The sequence below is a fragment of the Chelon labrosus genome, assembly GCF_963514085.1.
Source record: "Chelon labrosus genome assembly, chromosome: 2".
In the NCBI taxonomy this organism is placed as follows: domain Eukaryota; kingdom Metazoa; phylum Chordata; class Actinopteri; order Mugiliformes; family Mugilidae; genus Chelon; species Chelon labrosus.
In genome coordinates this window covers 10,727,385-10,745,625 of record NC_140338.1, presented here as the reverse complement: position 1 = coordinate 10,745,625, position 18,241 = coordinate 10,727,385, and the positions used below count along the sequence as shown (strand labels likewise).

The 18,241-nt window shown below is 43.7% G+C and overlaps 1 protein-coding gene across 1 annotated transcript in view; it reads left to right on the top strand.

The window, feature by feature from the left end:
• Positions 1 to 18,241, top strand: part of ptprdb (protein tyrosine phosphatase receptor type Db) — a 70,271-nt gene that overhangs the window by 37,636 nt on the left and 14,394 nt on the right. Inside the window, exons 15-27 of the mRNA XM_084561481.1 lie at positions 384 to 410; positions 1,086 to 1,203; positions 1,502 to 2,089; positions 2,507 to 2,601; positions 3,223 to 3,479; positions 4,423 to 4,516; positions 5,133 to 5,357; positions 5,542 to 5,702; positions 7,031 to 7,042; positions 7,850 to 7,962; positions 8,663 to 8,760; positions 11,617 to 11,740; positions 15,015 to 15,190. Coding sequence (XP_084417607.1) covers positions 384 to 410; positions 1,086 to 1,203; positions 1,502 to 2,089; positions 2,507 to 2,601; positions 3,223 to 3,479; positions 4,423 to 4,516; positions 5,133 to 5,357; positions 5,542 to 5,702; positions 7,031 to 7,042; positions 7,850 to 7,962; positions 8,663 to 8,760; positions 11,617 to 11,740; positions 15,015 to 15,190 — 2,088 coding nt within the window. The remainder of the gene's footprint in view (positions 1 to 383; positions 411 to 1,085; positions 1,204 to 1,501; positions 2,090 to 2,506; positions 2,602 to 3,222; positions 3,480 to 4,422; positions 4,517 to 5,132; positions 5,358 to 5,541; positions 5,703 to 7,030; positions 7,043 to 7,849; positions 7,963 to 8,662; positions 8,761 to 11,616; positions 11,741 to 15,014; positions 15,191 to 18,241) is intronic.

The following is an 18,241-nucleotide window of genomic DNA, read 5'->3' as shown; positions in this document are numbered from 1 at the left end:
ATAGGCAATTAAGAGCTGAAATGATTAAATGTAGAACTGGAGTGAAAACTACTCCTGTCATTGCACCAAACATCTCAGCTTTGTTGCTCATTTCCTGCTACCTACGACGTTCCTTTACCTTCCCTCCAACATTAGCTCAACATAGCTCTTGACAGGAAAGCAAAGTTTATTTTATATCATAATTACCTTCTTTAACTTCTGGTATTTACTTGGCTACATATCAGATCACTTTACACAGGGTTACTTTTATAATTAAATGTGCAATCCATGCTATGGATGCGACCAGCTTAAATACGCTCAAATTAGGTATTTTGACAATAAACCAAATACTGAAGTTTGTTTCTTAATTTTTCCCCTTTCTCCATGCGGCTCCATCCGTTCAGTGGGAATATGATGACTCAGCTCAATATGTGAGTACACCTTTTGTTTGAGCATGTTATTTAGTAATAACAACATCAAAGCATACAAAGTAGATGCGTCACTTTTATGAGACTGCAGCTTTATAATCTGGGCTGGAGAGAAAGCTTTAAACACTTAAAGCTTTAAGCGAGGCCCCATTTCTGTACTTTCACGCAACTGTTCTGTATTAAAAAAACACACACACACAAAGAGATAACGGATAATATGGATGCATTGCCAAAATATTGCGACTGTTTATGCGATTTTTATTGTGTTTAGATGGAGACAAAGCTAAACGAGTTGCGAGCACCTCTGTAGTTAAATGTTGTTTCGGGCTGAGAATGAACATTTTGAGCTCTTATAATTCAGTTGTTCACAATTTTTTGAACAAAGAAAGAAGGGAAAATAACTTTAGTGCACCCTTCAAAGTAGTGTGTGTGTGTGTGTGTGTGTGTGTAGACATGAGTTGAATAAGAGTTTGTACCGGTACACCGGCAGACAAATAAAACCCAATTGTACCTTTAGTCAGTGAGGCTGTACCTTTATGTTTGGTTTTGACCACTCTGACCTTGATTCTTTATTCTCTCTTTTTTTTTATATATCAAAGTGCCAAACCGCTCGTTATCCCTAGGGCAACACAAAGGCGGTAACTTCTGCGGCTGACAATGCTTTTTCTCGTTCTGCAGGAGGTGGTGCTGGGAGACCTGAAGGCAGACACGTCCTACTCCGTATCAGTGGGGGCTTACACCGCCAAGGGCGATGGTGCTCGCAGCAAACCTGTTAGCGTGTGCACCGCCCTGCCATGTAAGTGTGCCTGCGCGGACCTGCTATAAAAGCACACACATAACCAGTAATGATCTCAGAGACTCTGGCGTCACTAATGATCATTAGAGGCCATTAAATCGTTGAATTGGTCGCATCTCACTCCGTCTTACCTTGCCGGTAAGAAGCCAGCCGCTTGGTGCCGCGTTAATCATATTTTGTAGTTTTGCTTGAGGCAACAAATAATGTGCTTTGTAATTAGCCTCTAATTATCTTTTCATGGTACCCTCTCTCTCTCTCTCTTTCTCTCTGTTTCTCTTCCTGTTTTCATCTTTTCTAGTGCCCGAGAAACCCAAACTGATGGTGAGTGCCACTGATGTAGGTACTGCTCTGCTTCAGTGGTACCCACCTCCAAATCCACCCACCCCTCTCTTGGGGTACCGACTCACCTTCGGCCGCATTGACGTCCTCCCCTTTACGGTTGTGGAGTTCCCCACAAAGGAAACACGCTACACTGCCCAGGATATCTACAAAGGAGCTAACTATGTGTTCAGACTCTCCGCCCGTAACAAAATGGGCTACGGAGAGGAGGCTGTGGAAGAGGTGACTACTCCGGAAGATGCCCCGAATGGATACCCGGAAAATATCATCTCCGAGGAGGCGTCTGCCACCACGCTCCTGCTGGCGTGGAAATCAGTGCCGCTAGTAGAGCAAAACGGGAAAATTGTGAAGCACTCGGTGCTGTACAAGGATATAAACAGTCGAGGAAACGCCTCAGAGATTGTGGTGCCCGCTCCGAGGTCGAGCGTTTTGTTGGAAGGCCTCAGTGCCGATACTGTGTATGATGTCAGGGTGTGTGCGTTCACAGCTGTCGGCCCTGGGCCGTACAGCCCCAGTGTCCAGTTTAGGACGCAGCGGCTAGACCAAGGTAGGATCACGCTCGCATCAACCCATCTCCATTGCTCAGGATGCAAGACACGCTTCCTCCTAACAGCACATTTGAGCATACATCATGCAACAACAACAGCAACAAAAAAAAAGCCCCTCGTTCACACAAACACACAACATCTGGTGACGTGTCCTTTTCGTTGTCTTGTCACTGTAGCCTTAGACCCAACATCCCTTTCCCAAAGCAAGGTAAGAGTCTTGGGTCTTGGGCGAGTATCCCTGTCCAGTCGCACTTACTGTGTGTTGATCAGAACAAATAGCTAGCTCGAGACTGGTACTAGAGACTGATACGCAGGTAAGGCTACTATGTTTGGTTCGGTGGAGGGAATAACTGAGGCCGTGGAGCTCCATTCATGTTTTTTTTTTTGTTTCTTTGTTCTTTTCTTTTCTGTCTCAGTTTTTGCCACCAACTTCAGAGTAAAGGCGGCCATGAAGAACTCTGTTCTGCTGTCCTGGGAGATCCGAGACAAGAACCCCGCCCAGCCTTTCACTGTAAGTAGATTTGTGTCGTACCCTATGTAAAAGTTATGGCGTCTCTCGGATGGTGCGGCAAGTAGGGACAAATAAATCAAGTCCTGCATAAAAGCCTGGTCTAAAAAAAAAACAGGAACAAATTAAATTACGTGTTCTACAGTGGTCCACATGTTAGAGTCATTACGACTTATTATCTTATTATATTAACATAATTTCCAACCATTTATTATAAAGTTAGGAAGCTCTGAACCTCAACTTTTCAAATAAATAAACGCTAATGAAGTCTGCATGGCTGTAGAATTGTTAGAAAGAAGAAACCAGTTGCCGCAGTTTGCATCAGAAATCTTTGTACTCGACACACGCACACACACATTTCATACAGGTTTTCAGATTTAGTAATAATTACATTTATTTGAATTGAAAAACCATAAAATATATGTTCTCATATAACTTATAACAACTGGATTGTCTTCAGTGTCAAAGCATTCTATGGGTTAGGGTTAGGGTTATGGGATATTGCAAATTCAAATGGCCAGTAGTGACCTTTAATTAGTTTACCTTTAATTGTGCCAATTCGCCAAACTGTTCAAAACACATCATTCCTGCCTGGACCCCAAATGAAACTGTTTTGTCTTCCAGATCCTCTATGGAAAGGGCCAATCTGTGGAAGTGGACGGCAGACAAACCCAGAAGCTGATCACTGGCTTGGAACCGGACACCCAGTACTCCTTCCTGCTCACCAACCGGGCCAACAGCGCAGGAGGCCTGCAGCACCGCGTCACCGCCACTACCGCCCCGGACATCCTGAAAACCAAACCCTCTGTCGTGGGAAAGACCAACGCGGACGGCATGGTGACTGTGCAGCTGCCGACCGTGCAGACCACAGCTAAAGTCAGGTAGTGATGATTCGAGGAATCTGGAGAGAGTGAAGGATTTGGATTATGGTAATGACCGGATTTTCAAACCAGTGCCTGAATTTGCTCCAGCTAGGTTGTTGTAGGATTAACGGTTCCTCCGCAGACCCTTTGAGGAAATTTCACTCGTTCCTCCTGGTGCTTATTTTTCTTTATTGATCCATCAGGAGGGATTTCTCGGAGCTGGCAGCGAAGCAAGCCCACAACAGACCAAAAGAAAGCACATAGCTCATCAGGCCATCGGCTTTTTATCACCGAGAGCAAATACAAAGTAGAAGCAGTCTGTGATCTATGGTGGAAAAAACAACAGTCCTTCCGAGCTTCGAGAGTTTGATCTATCTTATAATTTGATCAGTTTCTGGACGTTCCTGCACCGACGAACGTATCTTTATCCCAATACAAAATAGGACAAAAATCCTTTAAAAACTTTGCCTGCTGTTTCAACTTTACAGCCGCAAGAAAGTCTTATTCATACTTTCCGCCGGAGCGCGGTGGATTTTTAAGCGTGAAGCACTGAAGCGAGTTACCCACTGAGGAATACGTGGAAGATTTTTATTCCTGTGCCCTTACTCATCACTTGCTGGTTTTCTAGGCTCGAGACTGTTTTTGGAAAAGTTTACTTCTCCAGTTTTATTATTGTTTTTGTCCTCACCGCCCCCGCAGAAGCCGCACCGTTTGGACTTACACTGCCGCTTCGCAGACGTATTAAAGAGACAATACTTTGTAATTCTTCAGAGCAGAAGATTAAATGAATCGCTTGATCTTTTGGGAAATAATCGTATTAACTTCTCTGATAAGAATTATATAAGAAGACCTGTATCACTGTTGTGTGTGTGTTGTAAATACAGAGTTATTGCCAGCAGCCAGGAAGTGTCTTCGTTATGTTTACGGTCCTCGGTCCTGAATGCTCTTTTTGGCGTTTCAGAGGTTACTATGTGGTGGTGGTGCCGCTGAAGAAGCAGAGAGGAGGAAAATTCCTAAATCCTTGGGAGGAGCCCGACCAGATGAACCTGGACGAGGTGAGAGGACTAATAAATAGCTCCATAATGATCATATTAAAGAGCTTGTTATGAGGCACCAGATGAGAACTAGTAAGTACAATGAAGAAGAGTTGTAATTAATGTAAGAGTGTGCTGCAAGATTTTGTGTTTTTTTTTTTTTTTTGCATCAGACTGTTCTTATCTTTTAATGAGAAGGTAGATGACCTGGCCATCCGTGGCTTTTTTCAGTCAAAACAATACTTTCACATGCCATTTCCCAGCTAATTCCACTTCCTGCCTTTTTCTAAAGACTTCATCACCCCATTATGCTTTTCTGAAAGCGCATTCATGTGCGTGAGATTAGTTTCAATAGAGTTTTTTTTTTTTTTTTTACGGCGCCCACTGTCTCAACGGATAAATGTGGCAGCAATTTGGTTGATGAACACATTTGTGCTGAGGTGATAATGTTCCATACAGCCCATTGTTGCTGCATTGATGAGGTTTTTTTTTTGTGAGCAGTGAAATGGTCAGAACTGCTCTTCTTTTCCAAGGTCTTTAATAACTTTGGAGAGAATCTTAGGAAGATGACTTTATTTCATTTACTATACCACGTTCTTTGATTCCGTTCCCTTTTTCTTCTTCTCAACTGCTTCAGCTCCTCAAAGAGATCAACAGGACCAGCGTCAGTCGTGCGCTTCGCATCCGCAGACAGGCCGGCCAGTCGGACCCCAGGGCCTACGTCACGGCTCACTTTAAGACCCTCCCCGTGCAGTTCACGCTGGGCGACGGCCGCAACTACGGCGACTTCCGCAACCGCCCGCTGCAGAACGGCCAGGAATACGTTTTCTTCGTGCTCGCGCTGCTGGACCTCTCTGAGAACGTGAGTACAGACGGAAAAACTATTGTTGATTTTAGCTTTTTGTTATATTTATGTATGGTGTTGAGTGCCTGTACATTGCTGCTGCAACAGTGATATTTCCCAGTTTGGGATTAATAAAGAAACTATCTATCTATCTATTTATATGCAAGAAATAAAAATCATGAATCTGTGTGACTTCCTGCAGACCATGTACGCCACCAGCCCTTATTCTGATCCCGTGACCTCGTCGGACGTGGATCCTCAGCCTATCGTCGACGAGGAGGAAGGGCTTCTGTGGGTGGTAGGGCCCGTGCTGGCTGTGATCTTCATTGTCTGCATCGTCATCGCCATTCTCCTCTTCAAGAGGTAAGGACAGAGAGAAGCAAAAAGTCTTGAATAAAGCATTTGATTTGGTGAAAGAAAGGTGTGGTAGATAAAATAAAATAAAGAAAGTGAAAGATTAGAGGTTTTAGGTGAATAAGAGAAAATTAAACCGGCAGCTTAAGTCAGGAAGGGCCCCAGACACTCTACAAGCAGTTGCTTATTTTTACTACTTTGACATTTTAACTTCTCTGGTTATAAATATCGCGGGGTAGTGTAGTATATTCCAATTACCTGACACACCATCTGGGAAATGGTTCTTGGAAATGGTTCAGAGAGGGAACGCCGTTTCTAAAATAATATACTTGGCAGGTGATTGGATGAGCCATCTGTCTGTCACCATCTATCACGTGCTAACCAGATAAGCGAACCGTAGTAGGACACTCTGCAGTTAAAAGGAGCTCTGCAGGCGAGCAAGAGGTCAAGGTAGCTAGCTATGTAGTTGAGTTTCCTTGCTTTTGGACTGTTTCGTCCGAGGCAGCAGTTCTCCAACCACTTTTGACAGAGCAAGGGCATAAACTATAAACCACAAGCTAGCACCCAGAAGACTTCACATTAGTTATCAGGACTCTTGATTGGAAAATAGTTTATACTTCCTACCAAATCCAAAAAACCTTTTACTAATTTACTTTGACAATCGAGGCGCTTTACGCATTTACGGAGCATACAAGACTAAGTTATAATTATTGTTTTTTTCTGTACTGCTTTAGGGTGGACAACTATCAACCCGATCAAATCCCTAGACGAATTTAGGTCACAGGTTATCACAGAAATTAGTGTTTATTCCTGTAATCTGCATTTAAGTGTTGGCTAACGGAGGAGATGGAGGAAGAAAACAGCCTCGCTCATTAGCATTATTCATGATAATTATCTGGTGGGCCTAGATGGAGTTTTGCTAATGCACATGAATAATTTGCCATGACTGATGCGGCGCCGCTAAATTACTAACCTCGGTGTTTAGAGCCCGATGCTCGCGATCCCTGGGGTGCAACCTGCGGTGCTCTCCAGCCATTAACGTCCCAACTTGGTGCTAAGTTTCACTCTAAGCCATGTTTCTAGTATGTTATTATGTTTTAATAATATGTATGCAGTGTGAAAAGTCTTTTAAATTTGCATCCGGTGTTCGCCCTTATGTCTGCCGCAGGCTCTGTTTTGCAGAATTAACACCGTAATAAGAAACCGATTTGTTTGTGCGAGAGTGGTGAAAATATCAAGTTCAGTGCTGCTTCAGTCTCTGATGTTTTCTGAATGGACATTAATGGTATTCATCCTTGTCTGCCCTTTTATCTGCTCTTCTCCGTGTTTGGATCCAGCAAACCTGACAGGTAAACAAACACTACCTATTACCATTTCCTCTGTCCTACAGGGATACTTTCCTTGAAAAGCCTCTGCGGACGGCGCTGTTGAAAATAGATCTCAGAAGAGTCTGGATCACCGTCGGTGCTCCTTTGACGACCTAAAGTGTTACCGGACGAATTGTATAAGCCACCACGTTCAGTTTAGGCAGTGATAAAGATAACTGGTATAGTCACTGCACTGCATGAGTTTGTTCAAGCGTCACGCTAAGATTCAAGATTGAGGATTCTTTATTGTCAAATGACAAATCAAGCATCTTTACTAGTCATTAAATTATTGGTGCATGGAGCCCACTTGACTTCACAGAAGCAAAATACAATAAATAAAATAAGATAAAATAAATATGTGAGAAAAAAAAAGATATATAGAAACAGAGTAGAGTGGAATTGTGCATGTGTGTGGGCAATTTAGCTGTTCAGCAGCCTGATGGCTTGTGGATAAAAACTGTCCCCGATCCCGTTGGTTCCAGTGCAGTTAGTGTAAAAATGAAGAAACTGTAAGAATATGTGTCACTTTTAACACAGGAAGTCGTAAAAATAAAATAGCTGCAACACGAAACCAGCAGTCAACCACAGTCCCGTCAGAATTCACAGCAGAAAATTCCACGACCTTATACCTTGTTTTTACTCGTCCGTATATTATATTTCAACTCAAACCCCAAAAAATTTGGAGTCGGGTGTCAGTTTACGAGCTTTTCCAAATTGTTTTTTCATGCGGGATGTTTTTCTTTTTTTTTTAAACGTACATCAGGTTGAGGTATGTTGTGTCTGTTCCAGGAAACGAGCCGAGGCCGAGGGAAGGAAGGGCAGCTTTCCCTGCAGCAAAGCCATGTCCTCCCACCATCCCACCGATCCGGTGGAGCTACGCAGAATCAACTTCCAGACCCCAGGTAGCTTTAAGACAAATATGTACAGGGCGAAAACAAAAAACTATAAGTAGTCGGTGTGTGTTGTGTTGACGAGATTAACCATGGTGTTGTTTCCCTTTTCAGCCTACCGGGTATCAGTGTACCGCGGTTATCGACGTCTGTCAAGTTAGTTGATCTTAGTCCAAGATCCTGGATCTTTTTCTCTTTCCTGACTCATTCTTTCTTTTTTCTTTCTTTATTTCTCTTTCTTTCTTTCTTTTCTTTCCCTATTCCCTTCCCATATTCATGCTAACTAACCTTCCATCCCATCTAGGATGAAGCTGCTTGAATTGACAACATTTCATCAAAAGCCTCTTCTTTAAAAATACATTTAAAAAAAAAAAAAAAATCATGCTAAATATTTAACTACCTCTGTCATAGTCTTTTTTTTTTTTTTTTTTATCCTCACCAGCAGTGTGCATATACTCTGAGGACGGATTTTAATGCTTCAGTAACTTTCTGAACGCTCACATTGTTCCTCCTGTCTGCCCGTGGAGAAAACGGTCACTTAACCAAAAAAAAAAAAAAAACATTCGCTTCCAACGCTGACCATGGACCGAACACTAAACAACACCTCTGAGAATCCTAACTCTTAACATCTTCTCCGGAAAGAGCTCAGTTGTGCGTGTATAAAAAAAAAATAAAAAATAACGGCCTCTTTTTCTATTTCTGTGCTCGGCAGGCATGGCAAGTCACCCGCCCGTCCCCATCTCTGAGCTGGCAGATCACATTGAGCGCCTCAAGGCAAACGACAATCTCAAGTTCTCTCAAGAGTACGAGGTAGGAATGCTGATTATCTGTCCCTGAAAATCTCCAACTTGGGCAATGCATCTGGTTTTTTGCTGCAGTCGCGCGCACACACACACACGTATTTATATCGTCGACTTGTCAGTTTTTGCCCGGGTTCAGTTTCAGCGGCCTCGCATTAGTCTCCCGCAGTTAAGCTGCGTTTTGATTTGTCTTCACAGGACGATACGAGATAAAGCGCAATTTCCTCTCCCCTCTCTCCCCTCTCTTGTCGTTATCTATACAAATACTGCGGAGGAAAATTGAAATTGCAAGCTCAAAGACGGTTTGCTTACAGCCAGATGGTTATCAAGGTCTCATTTCTACGCTCCGGTGGAGAAAAGAGGAGATAGAAATAAAGAGGCGGCCGCGGACTAACCGAAGAGATGCAAGAAGCGAATGTCTTCCGCGAAGAAAAGAAAGGAAAAGACGTTTCTTGATTAGTTTCCCTTCAATTCGCGGCAGTTAATGTGGAGCAAAGAAATGGCATCTACTCGAAGATAACAACGTGCCAGGGCTTGGTGAGCTGAACTGTGGCACTCAATATAAAAAAAAATATAAAAAAAAAACACATCAGTAGAAATATTTCCCAACACGCTGGCTGGGTAGCAAATAGCATCACAATGAGCTCCGCAGAGAGCTGTTAAAGCGGTAAAAATGTTTTCTTTTCCTCTCGAAAAATAAAAAAATCTCTTTAAACCAAGGGCCTCTGGGTGAAGGAGACATAAGGCTCTAATTGGCTTCCACGAGAGAGACAAATTGCGTGTGACAAGTATATGTATATAGATGAGGACGGGGAAGCATTATGCATAAAGCGGGAAAACAGAGGATGTTTTGGGGACAAGAAGTGTTGGGAAGGGAGGATAAAGAAGTTTTGTGGTGTCAGTCGGAGCCGCTCCGTTGAGCCTCGCGTTCCCTCCGCATGACTGCGCGCTCTGTTTTGCGCTGAACTCCTAACGAAGGAACAAGAGAGATGGATGGTAGAGGGAGAAAAAGCGAGAGAGAGAGAGTCCTGAAATGATTGCGGTGTGATAATCAGACACACATGATGTTGGCAGCGTGGAGAGCAGTCTTAAACTCACACACACATACGTGCACTTATCCAGTACCACTCTTGTCCACTCACCCTCCCTAGCTCCCTCCCTCCCTCCGCCCTCCCCCTCCGACCAAACCATAATTATGTGTCGTAAAATATTCAGAATTGCTAAATCGCTCTGGCTCTCTCCTCTTCATCCCTCTCCATTGACAGCCCCATAATGACTTCATGTCTGCCGCTCCCAGCTAACAGCGATGGTTACACTGTAATTACCCTCCAGGAACTTAATGTGTTGGTCTAACACAACCATCCCCTCTCTCCCAGTGGAATTTATTGCGCTTTTATCATCTTTCTCTGGGAGCCCGGGGGTTTCGCTTTCCGTCGAAAGTGGAACGTGTTTTCTTGAAAAGCGGTATCGCGGACGGTGCGCGCATTCCCGTCCAGGGTCAATAGAGCCTTTCGCTAATTTGCAGTTGGGTTACTGATGGCAGGGTGCAGCCGCGCCGCTCGCAATCCTTGCAATTCACGGAATTGTCCAAATATTTCTTTTTCTGCCCATTTGTTCATTTTCAGTTCCATTTGAAAAGATTGCGACATCCAATCCAACGGTCAGATTGAAGTGGTGCTGCTTAGACCTTACTGCACGTACAGTGGAAGTGATCACAGCTCACAACACTGCGGGAACTGAAAAGTGGAATGTGGTTCTTAGTTTCTTTGGCAAGGGAATTTAGAATTTAAACAAGCATGTACAGCAAATTGCAGAGACTTTTTTATCCGCCGAGTACAGCCACAGCCGATCAGCCATAACATTATGACTGACTGCTGACGGGAGAAGTGAATAACATTGGCCATGGGAAACTTTTGGACCTGGCATTCATGTGGATGTTAGTTAGGACATGTAGCACCCACCTAGACCAGAACAGCACAAGGTGGTGACCTGGCTTCCAAATTCACTAGATCCCTGGCAGATGCTTTCTTAACCTAGAGGGACACGGCGAGGGAGATCGAGCTCGTAAGAACAGATGCTAGCACAAACCTTCAGGGATCATAATTTACGTAAACACGGAGCATTAAGATTAAGAAAGTCTGTGAATGCAAGAATGGGAAGATGTTATTTGGAAGGGAGAACAGCTGGATATAAGTAGGAAAGACGTACATTGCTGTGAAAGTAAAGCTTTAAAAGCGTGACACTTTACTACACCGATCAGGCATAACATCATGACCACTGACAGGAGACGTAAGTAACACTGACCATCTTGTGACAATACAATGTTTAGTCCTGGCATTCATGCGGATGTTACTTGTACCACACACCTAGACCAGACCAGACACCCCTACCCCATAGCAATGACAATGACACATCCCCAGCAGGATGCAGCCTGACACAGGAACACACACAACTCAAAAAACATGAAAAACAGCACAAGGTGTTGACCTGGTCTTCAAATTTACTAGATCCCAAACTGATCAAGTATCTGTGGGATGATCCACAGAGGCCCCTCCCCTCAACCCATAGGACCCAACATCTTGTTGCCAGACACCACAGGACACCCTCAGAAGGACCATGTCCATTCTGTGATGAGTCACAACTGTTTTGGAGGCACAAGGGAGACCTACACAATTAGGAAGGTGGTCATAATGTTATGCCTGATCGGTGCATAAGCGATAGGACCTCTGGAAAACCCGTAACTTGTAATGAAACCAAACTACAACCTGACATGCATTACTTATCCTAATCTACCTGAATTTATAAAAGTGAAATCACTTGTTCGCGTTTCGTTCTCCGCTCAGACCTTCGCTTTTGTCTCTTGCAGTCGGTCGACCCCGGCCAGCAGTTCACGTGGGAGAACTCCAACTTGGAGGTCAACAAGCCAAAGAACCGCTACGCTAACGTCATCGCCTATGATCACTCGAGGGTCATACTCTCCAGCATTGAGGGTAAGGCAAACTGCCGCCGCGTTTGTGTGTGCGTGTGTTGTCTGGTATTTCTATCTTGGAGGGCATGCCTGGGAATGAGGGGTATTTTTAGGAAGTCGTGCCACTGTGGTCACCTCCTCACTTGTTTAAAGGACCGTTTGAGGTTTAGGAATCGGTTGCAGAGTCAAGGTTGGGGTAAGGGTTCAGATTCGGCATGTAATTGTGATGGATGGGGTTAGCTAGGGAGGGCATTATGTCACCAAGTGGTCACAAATAAAGCATAAATGAGTGTTTGAGTGTCTTTAAAAGTCCAAAGATGTGTTTCACTGGTAGTTCCCATGTACAAAACACACAAATGCTGAGCCTGCATCAGCTACAGCAAACAATTTTAGGATTCTCTATCATCCAGCTGATTCGGTTTCCCCTTTCCCACAGTTTAATATCTCGCAGATAATTACGCTCCCACTTTATGTGGACTATTTACTAATGTATTCATGATGCGGCCATTTTACTGGATTCGGTTCATTTGCGTGAGGAGGAAAAAAAAAAAAAGAAAAATCGCTCTCAGTCCTGTTCTCAGTGTGTATTTTGAAACGTACTCACCCACCTCAGCCGGGAAAGACCTGAGGCGGAGAAACTGGCAGCTTCAGTGTGGAGAGAGGGAGGCAGTGGGAGGCCAAGCCCAAACAGATGAGTCTTATCTGGGCAGAGCATGTGTGAGCAGCCCTTCCACCCCCGCCTGTCCTGGAGCCCTGGCTGTCTGTCTTTCTTCCAGCTTAGAAAACGCATATACTCTTGAGCATGTCCAAACACAAAAGAGCACACACACATTTCTGCAGATCTAAAACGCATGCCCGGGATGTGCACTAGCACAGATATGCACTTTTTTTTGCTCCCAGTCTTCTCTACAAATTCACGAACACACTCTCTCTTTCTCTCTTCCCGGACCCAGCATAGCCACCAAGTGACGGGAAGTGTGTGTGTGTGTGTCTTTTATCTGCACAGCGCTTCTGTTAAAGTCCCTTGCAATAAAGTTGAAGCACATCAGAGAATTTAGGCAAGCTGTCTTTTAAAGACTCAGCTTGATAAACATATGTTAGAAGCTCTTCTTTCCGTCTGTCCCCATCCCATTTAAAGTAAGTTGTGTGAACACCCCATACTGCATTGTGTGTGTGTGTGTGTTTCTTTGGTGTTTGCGCGACGTTAGCTTGGGATTTTACGACTCCATGGGACCGAGTTATGCTCATAAAATAAGCTCCTAGAAGAGAGTCGGCTGCAGTAGCTTCTACAGTATTGTTGTTTCTCATCGACTCCTGTCATTTTAAATGTAAACTGTCACCACATGACTCAAAAAGGAGTTTCGCGTCCAACTCGGGCAGAATCGGGGCCACGACTGAAACCACGTGTGCCCATCTGAGTGTATGTGTACTTTGATGTTTTGGTGTATGTGTGCATGTTTGAGCTGTGACTCAGTGATTTTTGGGATTATGGTATTAGGCCCTAGATGAGCAGGCCTGATCCTAAATCAAACACACACAGACGGTCTCTCACATCACATCACACACACACACACACAATCCCTTCCAGGACAAGCAGTGTCAGCTGAGTCTTACACAGAGACGGCCTTACAGTCATATTGCCATTCAAAGCGACACATCCAGAGTATACTCAGATTAGGTCCATGATCGTCTTAGCATGTATTATAAAACAAGACGGCTGAACAATCCCAACGCCAAAGGACACAGGGTCCTATGAAAACAGTAATCTTCCCGTTATAACCTCAGATGATCCTCCCCCCCATTATTACTTGGACATAAACCTGCTTTCATAGCAGTAGACTTTAAGTAATCCATATTGATTATTTCACCATGAAACAGAACAACAATCAAGTTCATCTGCAGAGAAAATGACATGGACAAATATTGTTTTGATGTGATCACTGCCAGCCATCAAATACCTGGCGCGGCAGACAGACGTGAAAGAGTGCAGTGTTTCGGCACCAGCTGTATCTTTTTCGTCCATCTGTTCCTCAGTGTTTCTCTTTCCTACTTCAACCCATCGCAATTTATTCTCATCTTATACACATCTCTTTTTTATTATTATTATTTCATCCAGCCTTTATTACAGGGGTGTCAAACTCATTTTAGTTCAGGGGGACCACATACAGCCCAGTTTCATCTCAAGGGGACCGGTCCAGTAACACAATAGCGTATTGACCTATAAATAATGACAAATGTTTCCCTTTGTTTTAGTGCAAAGAAGGTCTTTATGAAAATGTACATTTAATGGAAAACTGGACATTTCTTGAGGAAAAGAGGTGTAATTTCTGTGTAGTCCTAGCTCTCAATGTTGTGTTATGTCCACAACTCTTACTAAAACCGTGTGAACCTAGGAACAGGGGTCGAGTTAACCGAATATTTTCCGTCATTGACCATTTTTTAAAAATTGTGACGGGAAAAAAAAATCTGAAGGCAATCTGTCATTTTGACAGATTGCAATTCACACCCCTGACCACTTGGTGGCGAGTGAGCATATTAATTGGCTCTCGTTTCTAATCGCAGTTTGCATTCCAAACATCGCAGAACTTTTGTCAGTGCATGATTTCCTGGTACACCGATTACACTGATGCACACGTCAGAGCTCGGCTAACCATAGACGAATATATACAATATATACGTCTATAACGGCTACCAATATGGAGGAATCGGATCAAAGCAGGTTGCTAGGACTGATGGAAGGCAAATTTTATTTTAAAAAACTACCTGATGGAAGCCTTGATAAAAGCGGAGGTTTGTGCAAATTGTGCAAAAAAAAAGTTTGCAAACCACGAAGCACTTCAACCCTACGGTGCCATCTAAGAGCTGTTAGCGCTAGCAGTCCCAGTCCGAGTACGGACAAGACGTGTCGGCAGCCCAAACTTTTTATTTTTTTAAATTTTTTTAAACATTTAAAGTCAATACTGTTCTGAAAAAGAACTTAAAGTTAATGAACATTTAATTAAAATTAAATGCTATTGAATATGTCATTATTATCATTTTAAAAAATTAAAGTGACAGGTAAAAATTGATTATGACGGGAGTTTTATGACTCTGTCAGTCAAAATGACCGACAACGAAAAAGTCTAGCTTAACCTCTGCCTAGGAATAGCAGTTACTTTTGGAAAAACTGCAGTTAATCTCTTCAGTGTAATTTTTGCACTTTGCAAATTCATCCCGCGGGCCGCTTTTGGCCCCCGGGCCATATGTTTGACACCTACGCTTTATAACTTCCTCTATTTCTTTTCTTATTGTAAAAGGTGTCCCGGGCAGCGACTACATCAACGCTAACTATATAGACGGCTACCGGCGTCAGAATGCCTACATTGCCACTCAGGGCTCCCTCCCCGAGACCTTCGGGGACTTCTGGAGGATGGTCTGGGAGCAGCACACCGCCAACATCATCATGATGACCAAACTGGAAGAGAAGTCACGGGTAAGAAAATGCGACAGAATTGCGTCCGGGACAGCGAGGACAGGAAATCCACCGCGATTGTGACTGAAGAATTAAAGAAAGGGCGAACAAGAAGGATGGTAGTAGGCAAAAAACCGAGTAGGCTATGACAGGATGTGACACAATATAGTACAGACTGAAATAGATGGGGTAGATTATTATTATTAGAAAATGAAGTGTATAAAGTGGCATGAGAGTAGGACGGAGTAAGCTAATGTGGGAAAGTGTACACATGATACCTTTTAGAGCTGTCACTGCTGAGGGTTTCAGATGTTAGCTAAGTGCTCATTGAAGGCACCGAAGTGTGTTATGAGACATATATGATGCAAAGGGTAGAGTCAACAACCAAACTATGGACTTGAAAACCCATTGTCTTATTTTTTGCATCGGGACATGTCCTTATAGTATTCTGTTGTACATTAATAAGCCAGAATACTTGAAATTGTCCCCCAGGTCCCCATGAATTCAAATTGTACATTTAATTCTTTTGAATATGACATGTCTAGCCAGTGCCTCCTGTATGCCAGTATGTGGCCCATCTCCTCCTGCACTCAGGGGCGTGTACTAATTCCCTCCCTGATCTCTCGGGCCGTCGTTGGAGCCGACGAGTCAGAACAGACTAAACTTTCGAAATCTGCTGAATCAGATAGCACTTTGCTCGTTTCATGGGGACTTGAAAGTGATTTTTGGTGGAAACGTCCAACTCGGCAGTGTTTAGAAACAGCAGTGACATGGACAATAAAGTGCAAATGGAAGTCCTGGCTAATACGGGGACGGGTAAATTAGGACTGCAAACTTACTGTAAGTTTGGGGGTAAGGGGAAAAAAGATAGGGGGATGAAGTATTAAAGAGGACTTGGTGTGCGTGCGGATTAAAAACGAGGTGAAGTAAAAGTAGTAAGACTACAGTTGAGTGAGGTAGGAGAAAGATTAGGTTGGTTTTTACTGCAGGACGGATCAGGAGAGGGCAGGACGTTCATTTTTTTTGCTTTTTGTGGCAGGACGGGTGAGAGCAATACATCACGTAATGCAAAAATACGATCATCGCTATGACGACCACGCTAAAGCGACTACTTTTAAGTGAGAATTTAAGAGCGGTTTCATGCACTAAGTCAGAATACTGTAGAATAGATTGGTGAGTGAGACCCGGGGAGTTACAAGCACGGCTAAATTGGGCGAGGTAATGAATTAGAAAATCATTTGGCTTCGAGGCGTTTTTGCCGTTGTTAACAGAATGTGCGCTTGAGTAAAAATCCGATGTAATGAGAGTGTCATGTTGGAATAAAATGAACAAGAATGGCTGGAGGTATGAATCATGATAGAGTACTAACCAATTATGTCCAAAGCCCAGTTCAGTGAAATGATCCTTTCTTCCCATCTGTGCTTCTTTTTCCCTATTAACCTGTGGCTTGTGTTAAAACTCTTGTTTCCCTTTTTTCCAACTTTTTCCAACTGTCTCTGTTGTGTCTGTTTGACCCTCAGATGCCCTCTTATTTCTTCTCTAAGGCAAGACCTCCTCTCTTTCTCTCCTTCGCTAATCCCTTTTTAAATGCAACCTCACTTCACATGGTTTTCTCCTCACCCTTTTTCCTCTACTCAGTTTTTTTTTTTCTCCTTTTTTTTTTTGGGTTCCTGAGCGATATCCAGTGCAATGAGTGAGAATGCAGAATTGTTTCTCGGCTCGCCGCAAGGCACTCATAGTTAACTCGGTCTGAAATATGCTTTATTGTGACCACATCAGTTCAGACACAGTGCACATTAGCGTCTATAGTTTGCATGATCACACCCCGACTGTTTTTTTCTCTTTTCCTGCCTTGTGACTATATAATACACGATTTAGCCATGAAAGCTTTTCCCTTTTTCCTATTTCTTTTTTTTTTTTTTTTAACTTGCTTGGCATATATATATATATAAGCAGTTGTTCTATTGCTGCAGAATCTCCATAGAGTGAAGGGATGCAGAGCAGCTACCGTCTCCTAAAACAAAACGAATCGTTCGCAAATGACTGTTTAGCTTTAAATTCCCCGAAATTTAATAAGAAGATGGTCCCGGCATTATGCAATGAAAGCATTCAATTTGAACATATTTAGCCGTTTATTATCTGCCCACTGCCTCCGTATCTACTGTTCGAGGGAGGAGTGGGCTGCGTCGTTGGAGAAGGAGATGATTTAATCTCATTTAACACCTCTCAACATTATGCCATTATGTGTTTACGCATTAACAACACAGATGATCACAGATGGTCCCACTGTGGGAATCTTGCCAGCATCCTGCCTTTTAGCACCAGTCAAACCACGCAATACCGGGGTACAGTTATATGCCGTTAGTCCATGATTTGGCGGATAATGAAGTCTTCACACTAGGCATTTTCTACGATCCTGTTAAGTCTCCAGCAGTGTGTGGGCCCCCCCATCTCCCTCTCCCTCCCCCCCTACATGGACAGCCATTCCTGTCCCCACAGTGTCTCAAGGTCTGGTGGGAAAACAACAGTTGAAAAGCTGTAATTACAGCCCGAACGTACCGGGCCAAAACGCATAATCCCCAGTCTGGAGCAGTGGAATGCAGAGCAAGCTGAGCTGAGCTCCCTGCTGTCTTTGATGTGAGGACTGGAGGGATCAGCACATAACGTTTGGTTTGGCCTGATTCTGCCAAGGCCCTCCTCCTCCTCCTCCTCCTCCTCCTCCTCCCCCTCGCTTTCATCTCCTCTGGGATTTTTTCCTCTCGCCTCTGTGGTCGCCGAGGCCGAGCTGAAGAACTACAAATATGACCGCCACATACAGGGGAATTCCAGGTGTTTGGGTGGTTAGGGACGCTGGGATTTGGAGTGCTGTGAGGAGACGTGTAGATATTTGTGAGGTTGGATTATAGGGCATTACAGTATCAAATAAGGCTGAACCTTTGGTGTCACTTGGTATGTTAGGTATACTTTTTAGTACTGAGGTGGATCCGTGTGAGAGTCCACCAACATCATGGCTATTAACTTCCAGGATCACACTCCCCACAGTGTAAAACTCTGTCTCTGCCTTCACACCAC